The sequence below is a fragment of the Mesoplodon densirostris genome, chromosome 3 (assembly GCF_025265405.1).
Source record: "Mesoplodon densirostris isolate mMesDen1 chromosome 3, mMesDen1 primary haplotype, whole genome shotgun sequence".
In the NCBI taxonomy this organism is placed as follows: domain Eukaryota; kingdom Metazoa; phylum Chordata; class Mammalia; order Artiodactyla; family Ziphiidae; genus Mesoplodon; species Mesoplodon densirostris.
In genome coordinates this window covers 112231410-112253981 of record NC_082663.1, presented here as the reverse complement: position 1 = coordinate 112253981, position 22572 = coordinate 112231410, and the positions used below count along the sequence as shown (strand labels likewise).

Here is a 22572-nt window from a genome sequence, read left to right as displayed (position 1 = left end):
GGAGGAAGGAGAGGAGGTGGGAGATGGTAGAGCTGAAGGATCATCAGCAATGAGAGACAGAGGGCAAGCTGCAGTTTCACTCACGCCTTATGTGATTGGACACGTGAACGTACATTCGCATCTTTGAAAGTTCACAACCTGAAGGTTCGTATGTAGGGGACTTACTGTATTTACATCTTTAATTTCTTTCAAAGATGCCTTGTAGTTTTCAGAGAATAAGTTGTGCATTAAAAAAAAATTATTCCTGAAGAACTTCCTTTAGTATTTCTTGTAAGGCAGCAAGAAATTCTCTCAGGTTTGTGTGTGCATGCGTGCATGTGTCTGTGTGTGCGAATGTCTTTATTTCATTTTTAAGAGATAGTTTTGCTAGATACAACATTTTTGGTTGATGTGTTTTTTCTTTCAGCACTTTGAATATGTTATCCCACTGCCTTTTGGTCTCTCTTGTTTCTTATGAAAAGCCAAATATAAATCTTATTGGGGTTTCCTTGTATGTGTCCTATTTTTCTTGCTGTTTTAAAATTTTCCCTTGGTGTTTAACTGTAAATAACTTTACCATGATGTGTCTGTGTGTAAAACTCTTTTTGTTTCTTCTATTTGGAGTTGAGCTGCTGAGCTGTGTAGGTTAATGTTTTTCATCAAATTTGGGAAGTTTTCAGCCATTATTTCTTTCACTATTTTTTTTTCTGCTCCTTCCTCTCCTCTCCTTCTAGTGTTCCCATTATGCACATGTTGGTCTGGTTAATAGTGTTCCACATTTCTCTAAGACCCTGTTCATTTTTCTTCATTCCTTTTTTCTGTTTTTTGGGTTATATAATTTACATTGCTCTGTCTTCAAATTTGCTGATTCTTTCTTCTGTCTGTTCAAATCTACTATTAAGGCTCTCTAGTGAATTTTTAACTTTCAGTTACTGTATATTTCAACTCCAGAACTTCTATTTGATTCTTTTTTTTATAGCTTTTATTTATTCATTTATTTATTTATTTATTTATTTACAGTATGTGGGCCTCTCACTATTGTGGCCTCTCCCGTTGCGGAGCACAGGCTTCGGACGCGCAGGCTCAGCAGCCATGGCTCACGGACCCAGCCACTCCGTGGCATGTGGGATCTTCCCAGATGGGGGCACAAACCCGCGTCCCCTGTATCGGCAGGCGGACTCTCAACCACTGCGCCACCAGGGGAGCCTTATAACTTTTATTTTTATATCTTAATTGGTATTCTGTATTTGATGGGACATTGTTATCATACCTTCTTTTATTTTTTTATTGCTCTTTAAAAAATAAATTAATTAATTTATTTTTGGCTGTGTTGAGTCTTTGTTGCTGTGTGCCTGCTTTCTCTAGTTGCGGTGCATGGGCTTCTCTTGTTGCAGAGCACGGGCTCTAGGCTCGTGGGCTTCAGTAGTTGTGGCTCACAGGCTCTAGAGCGCAGGCTCAGTAGTTGTGGCGCACGGGCTTAGTTGCTCCGCAGCATGTGGGATCTTCCTGGACCAGGGCTTGAAGCCATGTCCTCTGCATTGGCAGGTGGATTCTTAACCACTGCAACACCATGGAAGCCCCTCTTTTACTTTTTAAAGCATGAATTCCTTTAGTTCTTTGAACATATTTATAATGGCTTCTTTGAAGTTTTTGTTAGATCTGACATCTAAGCCCTTTCAGGCAATTTCTATTTCCTGCTTTTTTTCCCCTGAGTTTGGGTCATATTTTCCTGTTTCTTTGCATGTATTGTAATTTTTGGTTAAAAACTGGACATTTCAGGAATATATTGTGGAAACTCTGGGCATTGAACAGCCCTCCCAAACCTGGGGGTGCTTGTCTTTGTTTTTGTTTGTTTGTTTATTTGTTTAATGACTTGGCTGGACCCTTAGTGAAGACTATTTCCCTTGCAGTGTGAAGCCTCTGATGTTGCTCCTCAGAGGGCACAGCCTTGGGCATGTACACAGTCACCCTGGGATGACAACGGTTTTAGCAGGGCTCTTTTTGACTCTCTCTTTCCCCAGTTTTTCTATTAAGCTGTTTGCCTCTGCTGATATCACACCTAGCTGTTAGGCTCCACCAATTACTGGTTCATTCCTTTATTGTTTTCAACAATGCCCTGGGGCACAAATCATTCTATAGTCTAGTTCAATTAAATTCAAGCCCCTTTGAAGGAGTAGTTTTGAGGCAAATCTTTGAGGTTTGTTCTGACTGCTCTGAGCTGTCTCTTTTTCTGGTTCTCTCTGGTAATCTAGTTGCCCTATGGGTTAGCTTGTTGCTCAAACGGAGCTACCAGTCTCCTCTTAATTGTTTACTACCACAGTCTCCATTGTTTTAAAGAGCACGCTTAGGCTTCAACTTCTGCATATCTTGTTTCAAATGAAGTTATTTCCTGTGGGGACAGCTTCAGAGCCCTCTGTTGTTATGGACTACTTTTCCCCTGGGGAAAATCTCTGAGTCCCTGCTCCAGGACTGGGGGGAAGGGAAAGTGCCCACAGAATGACACCCACTGCCTTATAAGTTAGAGGCTGGTTGGAGGTGGTAGCATCCCTCTTTTTGGCTTGCCTCTCCTGGCATGGAATCTCCACTCTACAATAAGCTGGGACAAGGGCACCCAGGGCCTCCATATTCTCAGCCTGTGGAACCTGGAGTAGAGGCACCACTATATTAATATGGGCTGAGTGGAGGATGGGATCCCCCAGTCTCCTGGTTGCACTCACCAGGAATTAGCCTCTGCAACTTGGAGCTCAGGAGATGGAGGGAGGCTAAATCCTAAAATGTTCTCAGTATCTTTTTTTCTTTATATTAGATGTAAAGAAAAAGCACCCATAGGTGGAGAGGCCTCAGTTCTGTGGTCATCAGAGGTGGAGCCAAAGCAGAAGACCCAGGTAGTTTAAATGGGATGGTGGGGATGGGAATGGAGGGGCCTGAGGGAAGAAGGGGCACTCAGGGACCTGGCTCTCCCACTTACATCCTGACATTAGATCCAGCACAGCTCTACCAGGCTCCACTCTGGGAATGAGAGCAAATAGGATGGGGTCTGTGCCAGCCACGTAGCACCAAGGGGCAACTCTGGAAGGTGCCACTATGAACCTGCCTTCCAGTCCTGCAAACACAGAGCAGGAGCCACCAGCCTTGGACTGTCTGTGCCAATTGCTAGGGCATGTGAGTCAGCCAAGCCTTTCCCCAGAGCCTCCATTCTCTCTGCTTCAAATGGGGATCCCTGCCTTTTTTTTTTTTGGACTCTACAGACATGCTTAAAACGATACCAAGGCTTCAGATAACAAGGCAGGCCTGTGTTAGCCTTGAATATAAATCGAATATCCTGTCACAAAGAAAAAATAACAGTCCCTTCCGAAGCCCGAGGCACCTGAAGCTCTTCTGACCAGTTCTCCCAAGTCTTGTTTTTGTCAACGCACGACCCTACCTCTTGGACAAAGTGTGAGGGCTCTGCTGCCCACCAGGAGAGATGGACAAAATCTGTTTGTCCAGAAACTTGGCAGGAGGTTTGGGTGAAGCAGCCTCGAAACAAAGGCACATTCTGAGATCCTGGTGGCGTTTGTCAGAGGAACAGAGCTTAGAGGCAACAGGCAAACTGTTTGGCGTGAGGCAGCTGATAAACAAACAGGGAAGCAAATTCAGGCCAGAGCTAGGGAAAGCCCCCCAGTCTCCTTTATTTGTTCTCTTTCTGAAGCACTGACTGGAAATAAGTCTGTTGGTACTGGCTGGAGGCAGAGGTCCCCACTTTATCCCCTTTGGAATCTGCCAGAGGGCAGGTCTGGGTTGTGAACTTGGTTAATATTCAGGCTGTCCCAACAGCCAAGTTGCCAGTCTCACACTAGCCAGCAGTATTCCAAGGCAGCCTGCAGGCCTGATGGAAAGATAACAGCCTAAACTCTTCACCTTTGGCAGAGCCCACCCAGGCCCCAAAAGAGGTACAACCCTATAAGCTGCCACATGGAGTCCCATGTAGTTGTCAGTCAGATGCCAGGCTCAGTCTGTCTCATCGTTCCCGCCTTCGCTGCTCCTAGTGCCCCCCATAAGCACCCTGTTAGCAGAGGATAAGGCTCCCTTGTTCCTATTTCATACCTTTGGGCTGTGGGTGGAGAATCAGTGTGTCCTGTGCTGTCCAAGCCCTGACCCCAGGTCCCAAGAAAGACAGCACAAGGCTAGTGCCTCCAGAGGCCCAGGCCCTTTGTTGGACGTTCTATCATGGTGAAAGGCATAGCTGCTTGCAGCTCCACCCATGAGTTCCTAGAGGAAGGAAACTACCTTATACACCTATACACATAGGCAGACGCACCCACACAGTTCCCAACTCAGACACCAGGTTTCCGCCTCCTGGCATTCTCTAAAAGGCATTTTCACAGCAGAACATGCCATCCTTGGGCCCCTGGCTGACCCGTCTTCCCTGTGAAAGTGTCAGGGGGTTGGCTCAGGTGGGCTTCTCTGTCCCAGAGGGTAAGCCCATCAGGAGACCCCTTCAGAGGTATAAAGCAGAGACAATCTGAGGGTGGTCCCTCTACCTGTATGGTGTCAGAGAGATGCAGAGAACTTACTCAGGGCCCCTGGGCTTGATCTTGTTGGGGAGCTGAGGCCATTTCTCCCCCTGGCACAGTAGATTCAGACCTGTGTCCTATTTTCTGGGCCCTAGAATTCCACCCTGGGAAAGGGGCTCTGCCTCCAGCGAGTCTCATCACCCACTATACTGGCTGCAACCTGGACTTTAGAACAGCTCCCACAATGCCCATGCTGCCCAGCCAGAGGTGATGAGGTCTTTCCCTTTCCACTCCTCATCCACCCACCTATGATGCCCATTTTGCTGGTGCTATGGGATATAGCATGGCACATGATCTCATCGAATCCTCCCAACAACTTGGGTAAGCTGGACATTCTTATGATTCTCATTTTTAACAACTGTAATAAAATTCACACAACATAAAATATACCATCTCAACGATTTTTAAGTGTACAGTTCAGTAGAGTTAAATATATTCACATTATCGTGCAACCAATCTCCAGAACTCTCTTCATCTTGCAAAATGAAACTCTATATCTATTAAATAACTCCCTGTTTCCCTCTCCTCCCAGCCCTTGGCAACTACCATTCTACTTTCTGTTTCTATGAGTTTGACTACTCTTCATATCTCATATAAGTGAAATCATACAGTTTCTCTCTCTCTTTTTTTTTTTTTTTTTTGCAGTACGTGGGCCTCTCACTGTTGTGGCCTCTCCCGTTGCGGAGCACAGGCTCCAGACGCGCAGGCTCAGCGGCCATGGCTCACAGGCACAACCCGCTCCGCGGCATGTGGGATCTTCCTGGACCGGGGCATGAACCCACGTCCCCTGCATCAGCAGGCGGACTCTCAACCACTGCGCCACCAGGGAAGCCCCAGTTTCTGTCTTTTTGTGTCTGGCTTATTTCACCTGGCATAATGTTCTCAAGTTTCATTCATGTTGTAGCATTGTGTCAGCATTTCCTTCCTTTTTAAGGCTGAATACTATTCCACTGTATGTATATACCACATTTTATTTATCCATTCATCTGTTGCTGGACATTTGAGTTGCTTTTACCTCTTTGGCTATTGTGAATAATACTGCCACGCACATGGGTATACAAATATTTCAAGATCCTGCTTTCAATTCACCCAGAAGTGATATTGCTGGATCATATGATAATTCTATTTTTAATTTATTGAGTCTGCCACACTGTTTTCTATGGTGGCTGCATCATTTTACATTTTTGTGCATGAGGGTTCCAACTTCTCCACATCTTTGTTTGTTATTTTTCTGTTTTGTTTTTGTTTTTAATAGCAGCCAACCTAATGGATGTGAGGTGACATCTCATTGTGGTTTTGATTTACATTTCCTTAATGATTAATGATGTTGAGCATCTTTCCATTTGCTTGTGTCCCCTTTTATAGATAAGGAAATTGAGGCATTGATTGAGCAGTGATGCAACCTGTTGAAGTCAGCCCAGTGCTTGGGGGTGGGGTCAGAACGGACCCACCTGTCTGACTCCAGAGCTCCTCCTTGTGCCACCACCTTTCTAGGCAGAACCACCCACCCTACTCACTTCCATGCTTCTCCCCTCCTTCCTCCCAACCACTAGTGCTCCTTTGCCTTTTATTTTACTCCCAGCACCCAAACAGGAAGCAAGGAAGAGAAAGGCTGCTGAAAAAAGCAAATCCTGGTGCATGTGTGTGAGTGTGTGATGATGTGCATCCCCAGAGGTGTCCACAGGCCCTTGTAAGCAGGGTACAACAGGGGTAGCTATGGACTTGTAAGCCAGCAGCTACCTACCCCTCACACCCTGAGGTGAACAAAACCAGTAAAGAAGGGGAAAGAGAAAGGTCAACCCAGCTGTCAAGAAGGGCTACAGCCAGTAGGGCCAGCTCCAGCTCAGGTGCTGACCACACTTCCAGGAACAGAGGTGGGGTGAGCTGGCCCCTACTTTTGGATCCCTCAGGATCAGGCTGTGGGCAGAGGGTGGGTAAGCACTAGGAGCCCCTGCTAGGGGGTCAAAGCCAGAGAAGCACGGCCACCTCAGGGCCCAAGGTAGGCATGGAACCAATGCTGGGGGAATCCAGAGGCGCTCCATAGGCTGAGCCCACTTTCTACAGGTCTTATAGACTCAAGAGCCACCACTCCCAGCTGGCCACCCATCTCTTGCCAAGGCAACTCCCACAGCTTCCTCACTGGTCTTCTTGATTTTCATAGCAGCTTGACACAGTTCTTTCTAAAAACACAAATCTGACCATGTTACCCCTTCCTTGGAACCCTTACTATTTCCTTGCTGTCCTCAGAATATACTCAACTCTTCAACATTCCTACAAGGCCCACTGTGGACAGGCCCCTGTAGGCATTTCTAGCCTCACCTGCCATCCGTTGAACTCCAAGCCACCCTGATCTATGAAATCTCATTCCCAGAATCTTCCATGTTCTTTGCCTGGACAAGTCCTGCTCATATTTCCAGACTCACTTCAAATTTATCATCCCTTCTTAGAGTAGTTCCTCACCCTGCTATCCCCACAGAGAGGGTCATTTTTTTGCCCCAGGTCACACAACAAGCCAGTCAGTATTTGAATTCAGGTTCCAGAACCCTGTTATTAACCAGGTTTGATGTTAGCTCTCTCTGACACAGCCAGTGTCCCCGTGGGTATCTGAGCTTCAAAAGCAGACCCCACACCCCAGATATGTATAGCCTGGTGTTCAGCACAAGGCCAGGCATGGTGTCTAATTATTGCCACATTGTGCTGGGGAAGGGGATAAAAGACTAGCAGAGGCCATGCTCAGGTTTTCACATAGCGCAGAGGATGGGCCAGAAACTGGGAATCCTATCTGCCTGATTAATAGCAGGAAACTAGTCTGTGAGGATACCCTCCTCAGAAGGAGATGTGCCCTGACGTAGCATCTCCTGGCCCTTACCAGATGCAAAGCAGGAAATGCAGAGGACAAAGTACGTGTGTATTCTGACTGCTGAAACCTAGAAATCCTGCCACCAAACCACTCAGGATGCTAAGGGGCTAATGGCATAAGCCGGAGCCTCTGTCCACCACTGGGCCCTATGCTCAGACGGTCTCTGTGAGTCTGTCCCTTCATGAGTGCCCTGGGGCCAGGGTTATGCCTCCTCTAGTTCCCTGTACTCCACCAGTATCAGGAGGCCTTCTGCTCCTTTTCAGAGAAACTGGAGGCTCAGGACAGGACCCAAGCCTTACCATAGTTGTATGGCAGAGCAGGAGACCCCGTGATGCTTCCAGAAGCCTGTGGCCAGGGAACAGACCACACCTGCCCATGCCCTGCCCAGCAGCAAGACTCTTCTTTGTGTCTACAGGTGGCTCAGCAGCATCCCCCACACCCCCTCCTCATGCCTACGGCAGGAACTTGACTCAGGCTGTCCATCTGGGGAGCCTGGGGTTGTTGGTATCTAGGCTCTTGGGAAACAACTTCGTCTTTTGTGAAACTGCCAGAGGAAAAGGCAGTTGACAACTGCTTCCCTTCTCCCTTCTTCATCCCCTCCCTACGAGACAAACCCATGGGGAATGAGCCTGAGTCCTGCTCTCTTGGGCTGCACACCTGTGTTGGAAGTATAACCCAGGTGACTGCTGGCCAGGTTTGATGAGGAGTGGGGGAGGCTGACCCAGGCACTGCCAGTCTCGAGGGGGACTGATGCAGATACTGGGTCGCTCACATACCCACCTCAGTCACGATGGTGGACAGGTAGATGTCCTGCTTGAACTCCCAGCCATCCAGGCAGCCCTCTTGCTCCAGCTGCTCCAGGTCCACGTCGCGCCCCGGCTCCAGCCCGAGAGCCGAGAAGTTGACGATCGTCGCGAGCCGGTAGCGGCGGCAGCTGTGAGGCACCTCGCGGCCGTCCTGCAGCTGCAGCGGGAGGCTGTGGTTGCGCCACACGCTGCTCAGGTTCGCTGTTTCCGGCACCCGGCAGTGGTGCTCCGGGGTCCCCGCCAGGAACACGACTGACATACCGTTGAAGCCGTTGGGGATGATGCTGGCGCTGAGCAGGAAGAAGATGAGGCGCTGGAAGAGCCCCCACTCGCCCAGGAAGGCGGTCACCTCGTCGTAGTCCCTCATGCTCCCCGCCGCTGCTCTGCAGTTGGCAACCAGGGATGGTAAGAGCGTTCCCCGGACAGTGTCGCGCGGTGGAGGGCGTTCGCCGGGGTCGTCAGAACGTTCTCGCGGGCCAGGCCGGCTGAGGGAAAGCGAGGCGCACGGCCTGCACAGTTCCCAGGAAACGGGCTGAGGGCGTTGGAAGGTTCCTGGGAGCTGGACGCAAAGCTGGAAGCCACGGTAGAAACTCGGGACCACACCCCGATCCCGGCTGGGGCGGGGCAGGGCGAGGCAGCGGGCTGGCTGGGGTGGGGCTCCGGGGCGGCTCCGCCCGTTTTCTGCTCCTAGCCCCCGGCGACCCCGCCAGACACCCCGCCGAGGCTAGGAGGTCAGCGGTGCCGCCTCCGTACAGAAAAGAGGCCCAAAGGGATGTGGGAGCAGATGTATATGTATGACTGATTCACTTTGTTATAAAGCAGAAACTAATTAAAAGAAAAGAAAAGAAAAGAAAAGAGGCCCAGTTCCCGCGCCCCATCCCCGGCCCCCGCGCCCCCTAGGTGCTGAGCGCCCAGCCCCAGGCTGCCGGGTAGGGCCTCACTGCCGAGCGGGAGAGTGGGAAGAGTCGAGGCTGCAGAGCAAGGTCTTTGAGAGGTCGGGCCTCGACCCTCTCTGTCGGCGCCGCCACAGACCTCGTCCCGGGCAGGGGTCTCTCCTCTGCTGCTTCCAGCCTGAAGGGGGCCTCGGGCGGGGCGCTGACGGGCGAGTGCGTGGGTTGGCGCTCTGCGGGCGCAGGGGCGACAGGAGCGCGCCCTCTCCTCTGGCCCGCCGCAGCGCAAGTGGCCGGCGCCCGCCCACCCGGTGCTCACTAACCCCCAAGCTGGATTCAGTCACCAGCCGGCGGCTTCGGGACAGCCCGGAGCCTCGCCTTGAAAAGGGGGAAACAGGGCTGATCAAGATCGCGGTGCGTCAGAGACAAGCTCGGACTGAGGGGAGGTGGGGAGCAAGGACTACCGGGTCGTCCCAGGATCCTGTTGGGGCCTCTAGAGAACACACTACACGGAGCTTGGTCCTTTGTGAGAGCACGGTAACGGAGGCCCAGCTGTCACCACTCCTGGGCTCTGATTTTGATCCCCTGGGGCTCTTCATCGAGGCTGGCTGCCAGAGTCTTCTTGGACTGGAGGCCTCAAGTTTGCAGAAGGGGCAGTCCACGGTCCGGTAACAGAGGGAGGGAGGAAGGGAGGAGGAGAAGGTCCAGTTTGCCGCCCAGTTCTGGCAGGGTAACCAGAGCAGGGACCAGTCTGCTCGTGTCCAGGCTTAAGGCCCATCTGCTAGCCTGGGCCTGCAGTGGGAGTCCTGGGGTTCCTGAGGCAGATGTGATTGACAGGCTGAAGGGCCCATCTCTTTGGAGATTTTGTACAAGTGTGTTTGCTTCTCCAGGCCCTGGTTAAGAGGTGGGAGACGTTTCTGCCTCATTTTTTGTAGCCTCCAGTCTACAGGGAGAGGGGCTTCCTACCCCCTTGGAACGTCAGTTTCCTTATGTGTAATAAGACCATATGTCTAGATGTGCCAGGACAGCTGTGATTTATGCCTATTAGTCCAGTAGAATTGTTAATAGCGTTTCCCTTTCCTTTCACAAGAATCCTTCTTTGAACAATATTTCCTGTGGTCATTGTCCTACTTAGCTTAGATTTCAGCCTCCCCTGTCCGCCAGTAAAACATCAAAGCCTGAGATAAGAATTTATGTAGAGATCATTTATTTATAGTAGTGATCCCAAGGAAGAGAGTGAAGGACTACGGAGAGTGAACAGGGAAGGAGGTAAGGCCGACACAAGACTGTGTAACTGAGCTGGTCATTGCTACTGACCAGGATCAGTGACAGTGATGTGCTGTGACATTAGAGCTTGAGACCAAAGGAAAAAATTAGTAATAACTGATCGTATCTTAAAATTTTGATGTTTTGTTCTTCATGGATTTTTATATTGGTTTTGATTTTTAAAAATACTATGTTAAAATATTATTTATCTTGATTATTGAATTTCTTGGCACCTCCTTAAATTTTGCACCTGAGGCAAGTGCCTCACTCTTTTCACTTGCCTTAGCTTTTTCCCAACCCTAATTGCTGTGGGTAATTGGGATTTGATCCAGCTGGGACCTTCTAAAGAGCCTTAGAGAATGAAGAGGCATTTGTTTACTAGTTCTGGCTCCACTGGTCGACTCCCCTGCACTTTCAGGGTGTACATGTGTGAGAGCCAGCAGGTACCACTTCACAAAACTGTTTGCCATAGCCCATGAGTATATGTAAGTCCATACCTTGAACCACTTCGCCTGCCATACAAAATGAATGCCCAAGTACACTGCTTATAGCTGGACCATTGGGAGGATTTCCCTTCACCATTGTCCTTTAGAGCCACTCCTAAGTGGGGCTATGTTGCAGTAAACAATCCATTTTTTGGCTGATAGCACCTGTGAGACAGGGCTGAGTGTTTTTTTCCCTCTATCAGTTGGTTATAGAGAACCACCCCCATAAGACCATAGGTTTGAGTTGAGGGAGAAATGTTGGTATAGCTGAGGTGTAGGTGTCATGGAATCTGAGCCACCTGTTCATTAACTTACCTGAACTGTATGGACCTGCTCAATCCTGATCCTGACTCTACCATTTCTATTATATGATGGATTGCTTATGTGACTGCTAAATCTTATGACTTGATAGAATTTGACAATACCTAGCTCTTACTGGATATTTCTAGTTGCATAGACCCTTGATGTCCCATTGTCAGGTATAGCCAAATAGCTGCTTTTCAAAAGGCAAATAGCTCCCTGCTACAGAAGGCATGACCTTGCTCTGGCACTCTAGAAATCTTACTGAAACTCTTTTATTATGGCTTATCAGAGACTCTACCCAGCATCCTTATCACCATGAACATCTCTAGCAGCATTGATTCTGCTGGGTCATGTGGACCAAATGGCAGGGAACCTTGTACTATAGTTGGACACACTGTAGAGCTCTCTCTTGCTCTGGGCTTCACTCAAAGATGGGAGCCTTCCAAGGCACCCATTAAATGGGTTAGAGTAGTATTCTCACCAAGCACTATGTCTTTTTATTAGTGGTAGAGGGTACAGGGTACAACAACTTGCCTTTACCTTACAGAGGATGGCCTGGCATGCTTCAGACTACTGGATCCCTAATAACTTCACCAGTTGGCTTCAAAATAATACGGAATGAAAGAAGTGGGTGAGGATATAGATGAAATAAGATTGGCCATAATATTGGTCCTAGGGGTTCATTTTACTACTTTGTCAACTTTTATATACATTTAACTCCCTCTGGAACAAAAAGGTAAAAAAACCTTCACCAGCATGGAAGGCCCTCAATCATACTTTTTATCTCCCATCTTCTGGTATGAACGTGTCTTACTAGGACATCTGCTCACTAGGTTATGATATATTAGCATTATGTCATCAGTACAGTGGACCACCATGATGTTCTACAGAATATCAAGACAAAGTCACTAAACACATATTGTGACAGAGAGCCGGAGAATTAACATAACCTAAGGGTAAGACAGTGATATGTACTGCTATTCATCCCACATAAAAACAAACAGCTTTTTTTTTTTTTTTTTTTTTTTTTGTGGTACACGGGCCTCTCATTGTCGTGGCCTCTCCCGTTGCGGAGCACAGGCTCCGGACGCGCAGGCTCAGCGGCCATGGCTCACGGGCCCAGCCGCTCCACGGCATGTGGGATCTTCCCGGACCGGGGCACAAACCCGTGTCCCCTGCATCGGCAGGCGGACTCTCAACCACTGCGCCACCAGGGAAGCCCACAAACAGCTTTTGATCCTCCATACTGAGGGATATAAAGAAGAAAACCTTTGATGTTGGTGCTAATCTCTGTAATTCCTCCAAGGAGGTGGTTTTACTTCTGATGTAATAAATTGGTCAAAAATGTGGGTATGTTAGAGGCTTCTGTTTGGTCCTTCCTACCATAATTGCTCTTATTTAATAGGACAGGGAGTAAATGTTAGGGTCTTGCCAGCTGCTAAGTGTATCTCTCCTAGTTATGCACTTAGGGACCAGGGAACTACTAAAGATCCAGTGTGGATCTTTAAATCCATTAGACTTGCTTGCAGGAGAACTCCATTTACCACCTGGCTTTCATGAGCCCCCAGTATAACTGGGGGACCCTAATGGTGCTTCCTGTCCATTGGTATCAGAGCCAGCTCATACTCTGTATCCAATAGCTCTTGACAGCTCTGGGTCTTTCTCTTTCCTCAGGCCAGAGTTACTTGGGTTAAAGGCCACTGCTATGGACTGAATTGCGTCCCCCGCCAAATTCATATGTTAAAGCCCTAACCTCCAGTGTGGAAGTATGGTTGGAGATGGGGCCTTTGGGAGATAATTAGGTTTAGATAAAATCATGAGGGTGGGGTTTTCATGATGGGATAGTGCCCTTATGAGAAGGGACACCAGAGAGATATCTACAAGCCAGGAAAAAGACTCTCACCAGTAACTGAATTGGCCAGCACTTGATCTTGGACTTTCCAGCCTTCAGAATTGTGAGAAATAAATTTCTATTGTTTAAGCCACCCAGTCTGTGGTATTTTGTTATAGCAGCCTGAGTAGTCTGAGACAGCCACAGATCCCTTACAGGGAAAGATTGGGGAAGTAATTATCATAAATACTTTTAGCAGTATAGGAGGGTTCTTCCTTAAAGAGACTTGGACTCCTTTTCAATTAATAGGCTCTGAGCTCGTGAACTGGCCTAGATCTGGGAAATTTATGAGGAAATATTATTTTCCATTGTAGCAGTTGTCATCAGCCTTCTGATCACTAGCTCTTCCTTTTGGGGGTGAGGTTGTTATACAAGTCAAGTAATAGTCATCTGACCATTTATTTAACTCCTAGGAAAAGCATGGTGTATTAGCCATCACCACAGATCCCATGGGTTGAAGCCCTCTGGTTGCCCCTTTGGTCTGTAATTACATCCACCCTGCCTTTGTTGTTTAAGTGTCACCATCCAGCCTCTGCTATTCTAGAATCCTACCATCCCCACTAACACTAGAGATCCTCACCTGTGCATTTTGTGTTGCCTTAGTGAAGGGAGTGTCTGATGAACTTGGCTTGGGTCTATAATCTGGTGATAGGTTCTCTGGTCTTGCGTGTTAAAAACAATCTAACATTCTCACTCCCCTGGGCGTTCTGACTCCTTTGATACTGTCAAGAAAGTTCTGGCATTTCCACCTCATTTCCATAGGCCATAATTGTATCCAAGTACTGAAGAGCCATCTCAGAAGCATATGAAGATGGTTTTATGTATCCTTGCTTGGATGTTAAACCCAGCGTAATGAGAGAATGCTTCCAGGTTAATAAATTCCCACACATGTTACCCCTGTTCCTACCAGAACATAGGTCCTGTCATTTTTTCAATATATATGCTATTTCCTTGTGGATCAGGGACTGTATTTCCCCACTTAGGCTATGCTGAAACCTAACTCTAGTATAGAGACCATGAGGGGAGGTAGGGAGGAGGATAGATGTCACCTCTGGAGCCACTTGCCTTAGGAGGAGTCTTGGCAGGGATTCCAGGCAAGGAGAGGCTACTCTCCTGTAGTATGGGGAAGAGAGCTGCTGCTGCTGGCCTTGAAGGTTTGGGGGAATCCAGGAATTAAAAATTCTCAATTAACTGACCCAAATGTCCCTGTTCCATGTTCCAGGGTTCTGTGTATTTTGTATCAGGGCCATGACTTTGTCATAGACCTAACAAAGCTGTGCATGCAGCCTTTTGTTGTGGCTCTCTTACCCTTATAGTTAAATCAATTAAATAAGCCCTGGATTTGATTTCCAACACAGTCTGTCCTGTGGCTGCAGGAGATAAAGATCTCTTTAAAAGCTTCTATGGAGGCCTCCTAGCTTTCACAGTGTACCTTGAGTTTAGAGTTGGCTGACCTGGGACTATCTTTTTCTTTTTTCAAGGCTTCTAAAGCACTTAGCAAAAGCCAGTCAAGGCCATCATCCATATAATCACCATTGTCCTCATATGTTCTATGTGCCATAACCAGGGTTTCTCAATCTTGGCACTATTGAAATTCTGAGCCAGATTATTCTTTCTTGGGAGGGGCTGTCCTATGTATTTTAGGATGTTTAGCAGCATCTCTGGCCTCTACCTATTAGATGCCATAGTACATCTCCTAGCAGTTCCAGACATTTAGCAATGTCTCCAGACATTGCTAAATGTCCCCTGGGGGGTAAAATAGCCCCTGATTAAAAAGCACTGACACAAGCCAATGCTTCACTTTCCCCTTGCATCTCTTTCTAATCTCTAATCACAGGAGTTCTGGTAAATGATGCGACTTCATGCTGGGATTATTACCATCCTACTTACTAACAGTAATGGGGTCCTTATCTCTGTTTGAAAGGGGACTGTTCCAGTTCTAGAGTCCCTTCCTTGCAAGTCTGCCTTCTAGACTGCCTTCTATTTGGGAATGACTCTAAGGGAACAGGAGTAAGGGATGGTGGAGAGTAAAACAGAGAAGAAGAAAAGCAAGTACAAAGGTACAGCGTAGGGTCGTTTACAGCTGTGGGGACCTGGGGGACTGTGTCTCAGAAATGTCTAAGATTCAGAAGTAGGCAACATTAATCCATAGGTTCCCACCCTTCTTTGGTTCAGGTGTGCCCTGTTGGGTGTTAACCCCCCTAGTACTTCCAGATTGCACACCCATGCATGTTGAGCAGGTTTCTATATGTGTTCCATGCCTCAGCATCCGAGGAGTCCGGGAGCAGAAAGTGAGAAGTAAGCAGCACAGCTGAGATTGGGATACCCCAGAGAAGCTGGTTGCTATATCAGTGGCTGGTTGCTATAAACAGTGTGCCTGGAATGTCTGAAGTTGTGAGCTTGAGGAGTCCTATGTGGTGATCCTACTTATGTATGACTACGGAGGATGCAGCCTGTGCTGCCCTTCACTGGGTGCTGCCCAGGAACATGAGGAAGGCTAGACCCTGGAGCCTCATTTATAGGTTCAAACCCTGCCTCTGCTCCTTCTGACCAAAAGGGCCTGGAGTCAACTATGTGGGGCAGGTGGATCCCTGGGTCACCCCCTGGCACCCAGGCAATCTGCTCCAACCCAGACACCTGCCATGTGAACACTAAACCAGTGGTTGGGAAAGGCAGACGGATGAGATTGCAAAGGTTGGCAGAGGATAGACCATACTTGACCTAAAAGATTCTTAATTAAAAAAATTTAATTAGTTAATTAATTTTTACTGAAGTGTAGTTGATTTACAATATTGTGTTAGTTTCAGGTGTACAGCACAGTGATCCAGATACATAAATATCTATATCTCCATATATATATATATATATATATATACTATATATTTTTAGATTTATATTTTAAAATATATATGTATTTCAGTTATATATATATATATTTTTTTCAGATTCTTTTCCCTTGTAGGTTTTTACAAAATATTGAGTATAGTTTCCTGTGCTGTACAAACCTAAGTGGAGTCAACAGTAGGACAGTCAGCTTAAGACTGGGCCCGTAGGGGAAGAACCATCCCTTGGCTGGGCCTCTGAGCTCTATCCTCCCAGACTAATTCCAGTGGGACTGGGTGAGACTACAAAAAGAGGGCGGGGCAGTTTGGAAGGGATCTACTATTAGGCAGCACAAACAACCCAAGGCACTCTTGAGAATGAGCATTTGGAGAAGAAAGGAGAAGCTGGGCCAGAAGCTTGAGGAGGCTGGTGCCTCAGGGACAGGCGGGGAGTGGGCAGGAACACAGGCTGAGAAGGCACTGCATGAAGTGGGAGGGGGAGGTGGTGAGGAGTCAGAACAGCCCATTTAGCGCAGGGATCCGAACCTGACCCCAGGCCCAAGTCAGACAGGTGTGGGGGTAGGTTCGTGCAAGCCAGAGTTTATGAACAGGTGCTGTGGGCACCAGCCTTGTCTACACCCAGACCCAAAGCTTCAGGGGTCACCTTGACTCAGCTCATCTTCCACCATTCCATGCTCCATGGAGGAGCCTGGCCCTGTGTGAAGAGCTGGTGCATCTGAGCTGCACCGTGGGCTGTTCTAGGGACCTTGACAAGCAGATATAGGTCAGTACCCTTCAGAAGTGGCCTGGCAAGAGTCACTACCATTGGTAGGACAGGCAATGTTCTCCAGGGAGGATGCGTACTTGTGATTGCCCTGGGTGTTCTTGCTATGGAGATCAGCTAACCAGCGTGTGACCTCGGCAAGTTTCTCAACCTTTCTAAGCTCATCCATGAAGTGAGGATAATAACTGTACTTCCTTTCAGGTTTATGTGAAGATGAAAGAAGAGTAATATCAGTTCACTAAGGACTTGAAGATGAAGACCTGGGACATATTAGCTCCTATGATATTTCTTACCCAATTTGCATCCTCTGAGACTTCCTCTGAGTCTGTAACTGCTCTGGCTTCCCATGAAATGTGCCTTTAGGCCAAGAATACCCTGGAGAGAAGCCAAGTGTCCTTCCACTGCTGCCTATATTGGTAAAGAAGCTGGTGTATGGCGTGGTGCTTCAGCCTCTGAGCTTCGCTAACCCAGTCAGACTGGGGAGACAGACCTGCTCACAGGGCTGGTCAGTCAGGTCTCTGAGCCCACATGGCTGAGGCCAACCCCAGACCCTGCAGGAACAGGTAAGGCCTCTGGCAGCCTTTCCTGGGATTTCTAGCCTCTGCCTTCAGCCACAGATGGTCTACATCAGACAGGAGCAAAGATAAAATTTGGTTTCCAACTAGTTTCCTACTTGTGGTAGAGGGGGCACAGAAGGACAGTCCTTGCTTATTACAGACCCCTTTACTTCCCTCATTTCTTTTTAGACTTCCACCTCTTTTCAGAGGTGCTAAGGACTATTTTGTGGGAAAATTTTGAAAATTATGTGAGAAAATGTTAAACCAGGAAATTACCCAGAGTTGTAGAAAGCAAATCAGGGGTTAGCGTGGGGACTAAAGTCAAGAAGCTGTTACCCTGGGTAAGAATGAACCCCAGGATGGAGCTGCAGTGCAGATAAACTGGGCAGGGGGACCCACAGGTGGAGGAGGGGGCAGGGCACTCCTTGAGTGGTCAGAGGGACTCTCTGGGCCCATAGCCCAGTCTTCTGGGCATCACAGTGCACGTCACAACACCCCTAACTCAGCTGTTCATGGGCTGTTACCCCAGGGCCAGGCTGCTGTGCCACCAAGAGGGGCTGAGTCCTTGGCCAGGAAGGGAGGGCTGGCTTGAAGGAGCATCTGGGTTTCTCCTGCCCTCACCCCTTTCCTTGGTTCTCAAGGTAGAAGGTGGGAGAATAAAGCTTATCACACAGAGAACCAGAAAGAAGGACTCAGTTTTCATTTCTAGCTCCTTGGAGGGTCAAGGAAGCCTGTAAGAGTCTGGAAAAAGATCTTGAGGAAGCTGAATTTACAGATCAGCACAACTGCAATTATGGGGGCCTGAGGCAGGGCTGTCAGCAAATTTCAGCAGGGACGACACCTCATGGGACCTTGTGGGCTGGGTTCAGGAGTTTAGACTTTGTCCTAAGAGCAATGGGGAGCCATGGAAGCTTTAATAGACAAGAGTGGCATAGTCAGATTTGCATTTTAAAAATCTCTCTTTGGGCTTCCCTGGTGGTGCAGTAGTTGAGAGTCCGCCTGCCAATGCAGGGGACACGGGTTCATGCCCCGGTCCAGGAAGATCCCACATGCTGCGGAGCGGCTGGGCCCGTGAGCCATGGCCGCTGAGCCTGCACGTCCGGAGCCTGTGCTCCGCAACGGGAGAGGCCACAACAGTGAGAGGCCCGCGTACCGCAAAAAAAAAAAAAAAAAAAAAAAAAAAAAAAAAAAAATCTCTCTTTGCCGTTGGGTGGAGAAAGGATTGAGGGGCCAGATGGGAGACAGGAAGGCCAGTCAGGAGGCTGTTACAGGGGCCAGGCAGGAGAATGTAGGGGCCTGAACTGGGGCTTGGAGCTATGGAGGCAGAGGGAAGTGGGCTAGTTAGGGATTAGTCAGGGATGAATGCAGTCATGCCTACGAACTGGTCTCCTTGCTTCCACCTTTGCCCCTTACAGTCTATTCTCCATACAGCAGACACAGTCATCCTGGTTAAAACGTAAAAGCCCAGGTCATGCCACTCCTCTAGCTTCTCCTCTCCGAGTAAAAGCCAAAGTCCTTCCTGAAGCTTATAAGGTCAACGTGGCCTGTCTTCCCACCCCCACGTCTCTCTGAGCTCATATACTTCTACTGGCACCTCACTTACACTACTCCAGACATTTCTTTGCTGTTCTTAGAACAGGCAAGCACATGTCTCCTCCTCCCTGCCCCGTCCAAGGCCTCTATGTTCCCTGTTCTCTTGGTCTGAAATGCAGTTTGCCAGATATTCACACAGATGCTCCCTTACTCCTTATTTTCTACTGTAATATCCTATTTATTTCCATTAGACACTGCTTATCATCTGTGCTTTTTAAATATGTTTGTTCAAAATGTCTCATAGTATGTAGCACAATGTCTGGAACATAGTAGATTCTTAGTAAATAATTAGTTGAATGAATGAGTTGAGGTTGAGGTTGAGGATGCAGGAGTGAGGCAGTTGCCCTCTAGGCCTTACCTCCCCTTGAGAGTTTAGGCAGTCTGCCTGCAGAAACTAGGAGAGCAAGGTGAGGAGGAAAGTGGTAAGAGGCAGGGAGGCCCAAGGTATGTGTGTGTGAGAGAGAGGGTAGGTGCTGGCCCCAGGGCCCCTGCACCTCTCCATGCCTGACCTGAGATCTGGGCAGGATGGTGGTAGGTCTGGGCCAGGCTCTGACCAAGGAGATAACAGGCTGTGTCAGAAGCACCAGGAAGGAATGGAAGGGGTAGGATGGAGGGCATGTGGATGGGAACTACTACTGATTTTGCCTGGGGATGGGCCAGCCAAGGCTTTGCTCTAGGGGAGGGGACAGTGGAGCTGGGCCTTAAAAAGTGAGTAGGAGTTTGCTGAGTGAAGAAGAAAGAATAAAGACATTTCAAGCTTGAGAAAAGGTCTGAGGGTATGAAAAGCCAGGATTGCTCAAAGAATGGTGAACAGTCTTGTGTAGCAGAGGAAGTAAGACACACAGTCGGTCAGCAACCTGCAGTCCAAGAGGCCTTAAATGGTAGGCCTACAATTGATCGGTCAGGGGCTCTATCCTGAGGGCCCTAGGGCCATGTTGGCCAGGGGAGGGGGTCCATGAAGCAAGGGAATAAGAGAATTCTCCAGCTGTCCTGAAATGGGCTCCAGAAATGCTTAGGAGGCAGAATCCCAGGCACAGTGATGGGTAGGATGAGATGGCTGGGGAGAAGGTGTAGGGGATGATGTCCAAGCCTCTGGGTTGAAGGCCGCTGAGGTGAAGACGTGAGAGAGGGGCAGGTTGCGGGACAATAACGAGGGGTCGGTCTGGGGCAGGTGGGCTGGGATTTCTGAATTGGGGACCCTAGATCTGTGTCTCCTCCTGGAGACTCGGCTGCCCCGTCTCAGGACAGGGACCCTGGGTCACAAAGACCTTGTTCCACAGCTTGTCCCAAGCTTTTCATGGTCCAGCACATTTGGGGTCAGTCAGGGCTCCTGGGCAAAGAAGGTAGTTGGGGGACTGGGTAGAGACTGGGCCTTGAAGCAGGGAAGATCGGCAGCTCTGGCGCCACTCCTCTTGGCTACTGCCCACCCCCGCCCCTCCCCGCAGGATGCCTACCTTGGCAAGGGTTGATCTGGTTGTGAAACCGTGTACAAGCCCCTGTGTCCTTGTCTTTTGAAGTAAAAGGCTGACTCAAGAGTTAGTGATTGGGAAATGTGAAGATGTAGAAACAAAGAATAGCTGTTGGGCTGGGGAAATGGTAAAAATTAGACTATAAATCTGTCACATGGCGGAATCACCGAACACCCAGTTCCCTGAAAGATATAAAGGCCTGACACACATTACTAAGCAGTTTTTATAGGAAGCAGCCCCCCTCCCACCAGATGAAAACTGCTGACCCCCAAGAACATAGACCCTAGACTAGTTAAAGCCAGAAGGTTGATGATGCTTGAAACTTCACCTTATGCCAACCAGTCTGAGAACTGTCCACAAGCTGATAATGCCCTGCTCCTTGAACACTATAAAACTCCTCACTACCCCCTCCAAGGTGGGTCACCCAGTCTCGAGGGCATTAGCTCACTGTGGCCCCCTTTGCCTGGCAAAACAATAAAAGCTATTCTTCTCTACTTCACCCCAAAACTCTGTTTCCGAGTTTCTATTCAGCACTGGTGAACAGAGGCTGAGTCTCCGCAACAGTTGCCGCAGCTTTGCTTGATCTTGATTTTGATGGTACCTAGGTAACTGGAGGACCCCTCAATTGGGGTGGGTAGGCCCTGTGTGGGGAGGTGGTGACTGTGGGATTAAGGCAAGTAGGGCGGCTTCTGGGAGTGGGGAGCCAGGTTTCGGCAGGTTTGAGTCTGGGAGAGGGGTGGGGGCCTGTGCCTGAGGCTACAGGATTTTTTCACTGGAGATCCTGAGCCTAATAGCTTCCCCCTCTGCGGGCCAGTCCTCTGCTCACCGTATGAGCGGGTGGTGCCTGACCTTGTCTGCAGACTGCACGGGCCTGCAGGACCAGGGCGCAAGACTCCAGCCACTCAATTCTCAGAGGACACTTGCACACTGCCCTGTGCTCCTTGAGGGAGGGGAGGGGTGGGGTCCGCGGGAGGATCCTTGGAAGAAATTCCTAGGAACAAATTAAAGCAAGAACACAAGATCTAAAAGAAGAAAATGGAAATAAAAATATACCAGAGTACTACACAACACTCTGTCAATGAAAAAAGTTAATCAATAGTCAACCTAAGAAAGAAATGAAAGATTTTATTTGAGCCAAACTGAGGATTATAGCCCAGGAGACAGTCTGAGAGGGCTCTGAGAACTGTTCGTAGAGGTAGGTGGGGAGGTCAGTATTTATGTGATTTTGGTTAAGTGGATACTAGCAATCCAGCTCACATCTCAGTAGAAGGTTGCTGCTAGCCATGAGCAACAGACATCTTAGTTAATGGTTTTAGTGCTTTTCTCAGTATGGGAAGATGCAAGAATCAAGGTTCTTAAAAATTTCTCCTGAAAATATCTAACTCTCTGAAGGCCTGTTCTACCACCTTACCCAGAACACAGAGTGCCTCATCCTGATCTTTGCCTTGAATTCTTTTCAGGGTCTACTGTAGGTCAGTGACTGAAGTGGCTAATGACTTGATTCTTGTAGAACTGGATGGTGGGCAACATTCATTATTTTACAATCCCTTCTCTTTCAGTCTTAATTTCAACCAAGGTCTGGGGGCCATTTCATGACCAATTTGTCCCATGGCACTAGGAATGTTCATTCCCAGGTCAGTCGAGGATTTCATTGATAGGCCACTCAATGTGCTATTACTGGACTAGGCCCTGTTAACAGTAACCAAAGGCCTCTGGACTGCCTATCTCACTAGTCTGTTATGGTCCAGGAAATGGTTCCCTCTTGTTGCTTCTTCACATATCTAGAGTTACACTATCACACTCATTGATCTTATAGATCTATATATTTGGTCAGTCATTTCAAGTTGCCTCATCATTAATTTTATCTGAGGCTCAGTCACACATTTGGTAATGCAAGAAACAATAATCTGGCAAAATAGGCAGAATATAAGAAATATATCGAGTAACATTAACAAGGTCATAAGTAAGTATTTAAGCTAAGAACTTCCACTAGGTGTGGCCCAGTATTTACCCAGGTCGTCTGACTAGTCTATTCTTTACCAATTACTATCTTTAAGGGAAATTATACACTGGCATTGTACATAAAGTTCACCAAAGATGTAGGCACATACAAGGCAAGTGGTGGTGTGTCATCATGACCCCTTACAGGATTGAGAAAGGAATGTTACCTTCTAAGAGTTACATGGCTGGCACCAGGAGAAAAATTGATGTTTATGGTTGAGGAGGTATTTCTGCCATTGGGGAGGTCTAGTTAACGCACATGGCAGCTGCGCAGTGCACACTAGGGGGAGGGAGGAGGCTAAAGGGCAGA

At 48.3% G+C, this 22572-nt stretch overlaps 1 protein-coding gene across 2 annotated transcripts in view; it reads right to left on the bottom strand.

Annotated features, from left to right (window-relative positions):
* Positions 1–8757, bottom strand: part of SLC22A4 (solute carrier family 22 member 4) — a 49136-nt gene extending 40379 nt beyond the window's left edge. For both annotated transcript variants that reach the window (XM_060091920.1, XM_060091921.1), the window contains exon 1: positions 8176–8757. In XM_060091920.1, coding sequence (XP_059947903.1) covers positions 8176–8568 — 393 coding nt within the window. In that variant the 5' untranslated portion in view covers positions 8569–8757. The remainder of the gene's footprint in view (positions 1–8175) is intronic.
* Between the last annotated feature and the right edge of the window lie 13815 nt (positions 8758–22572).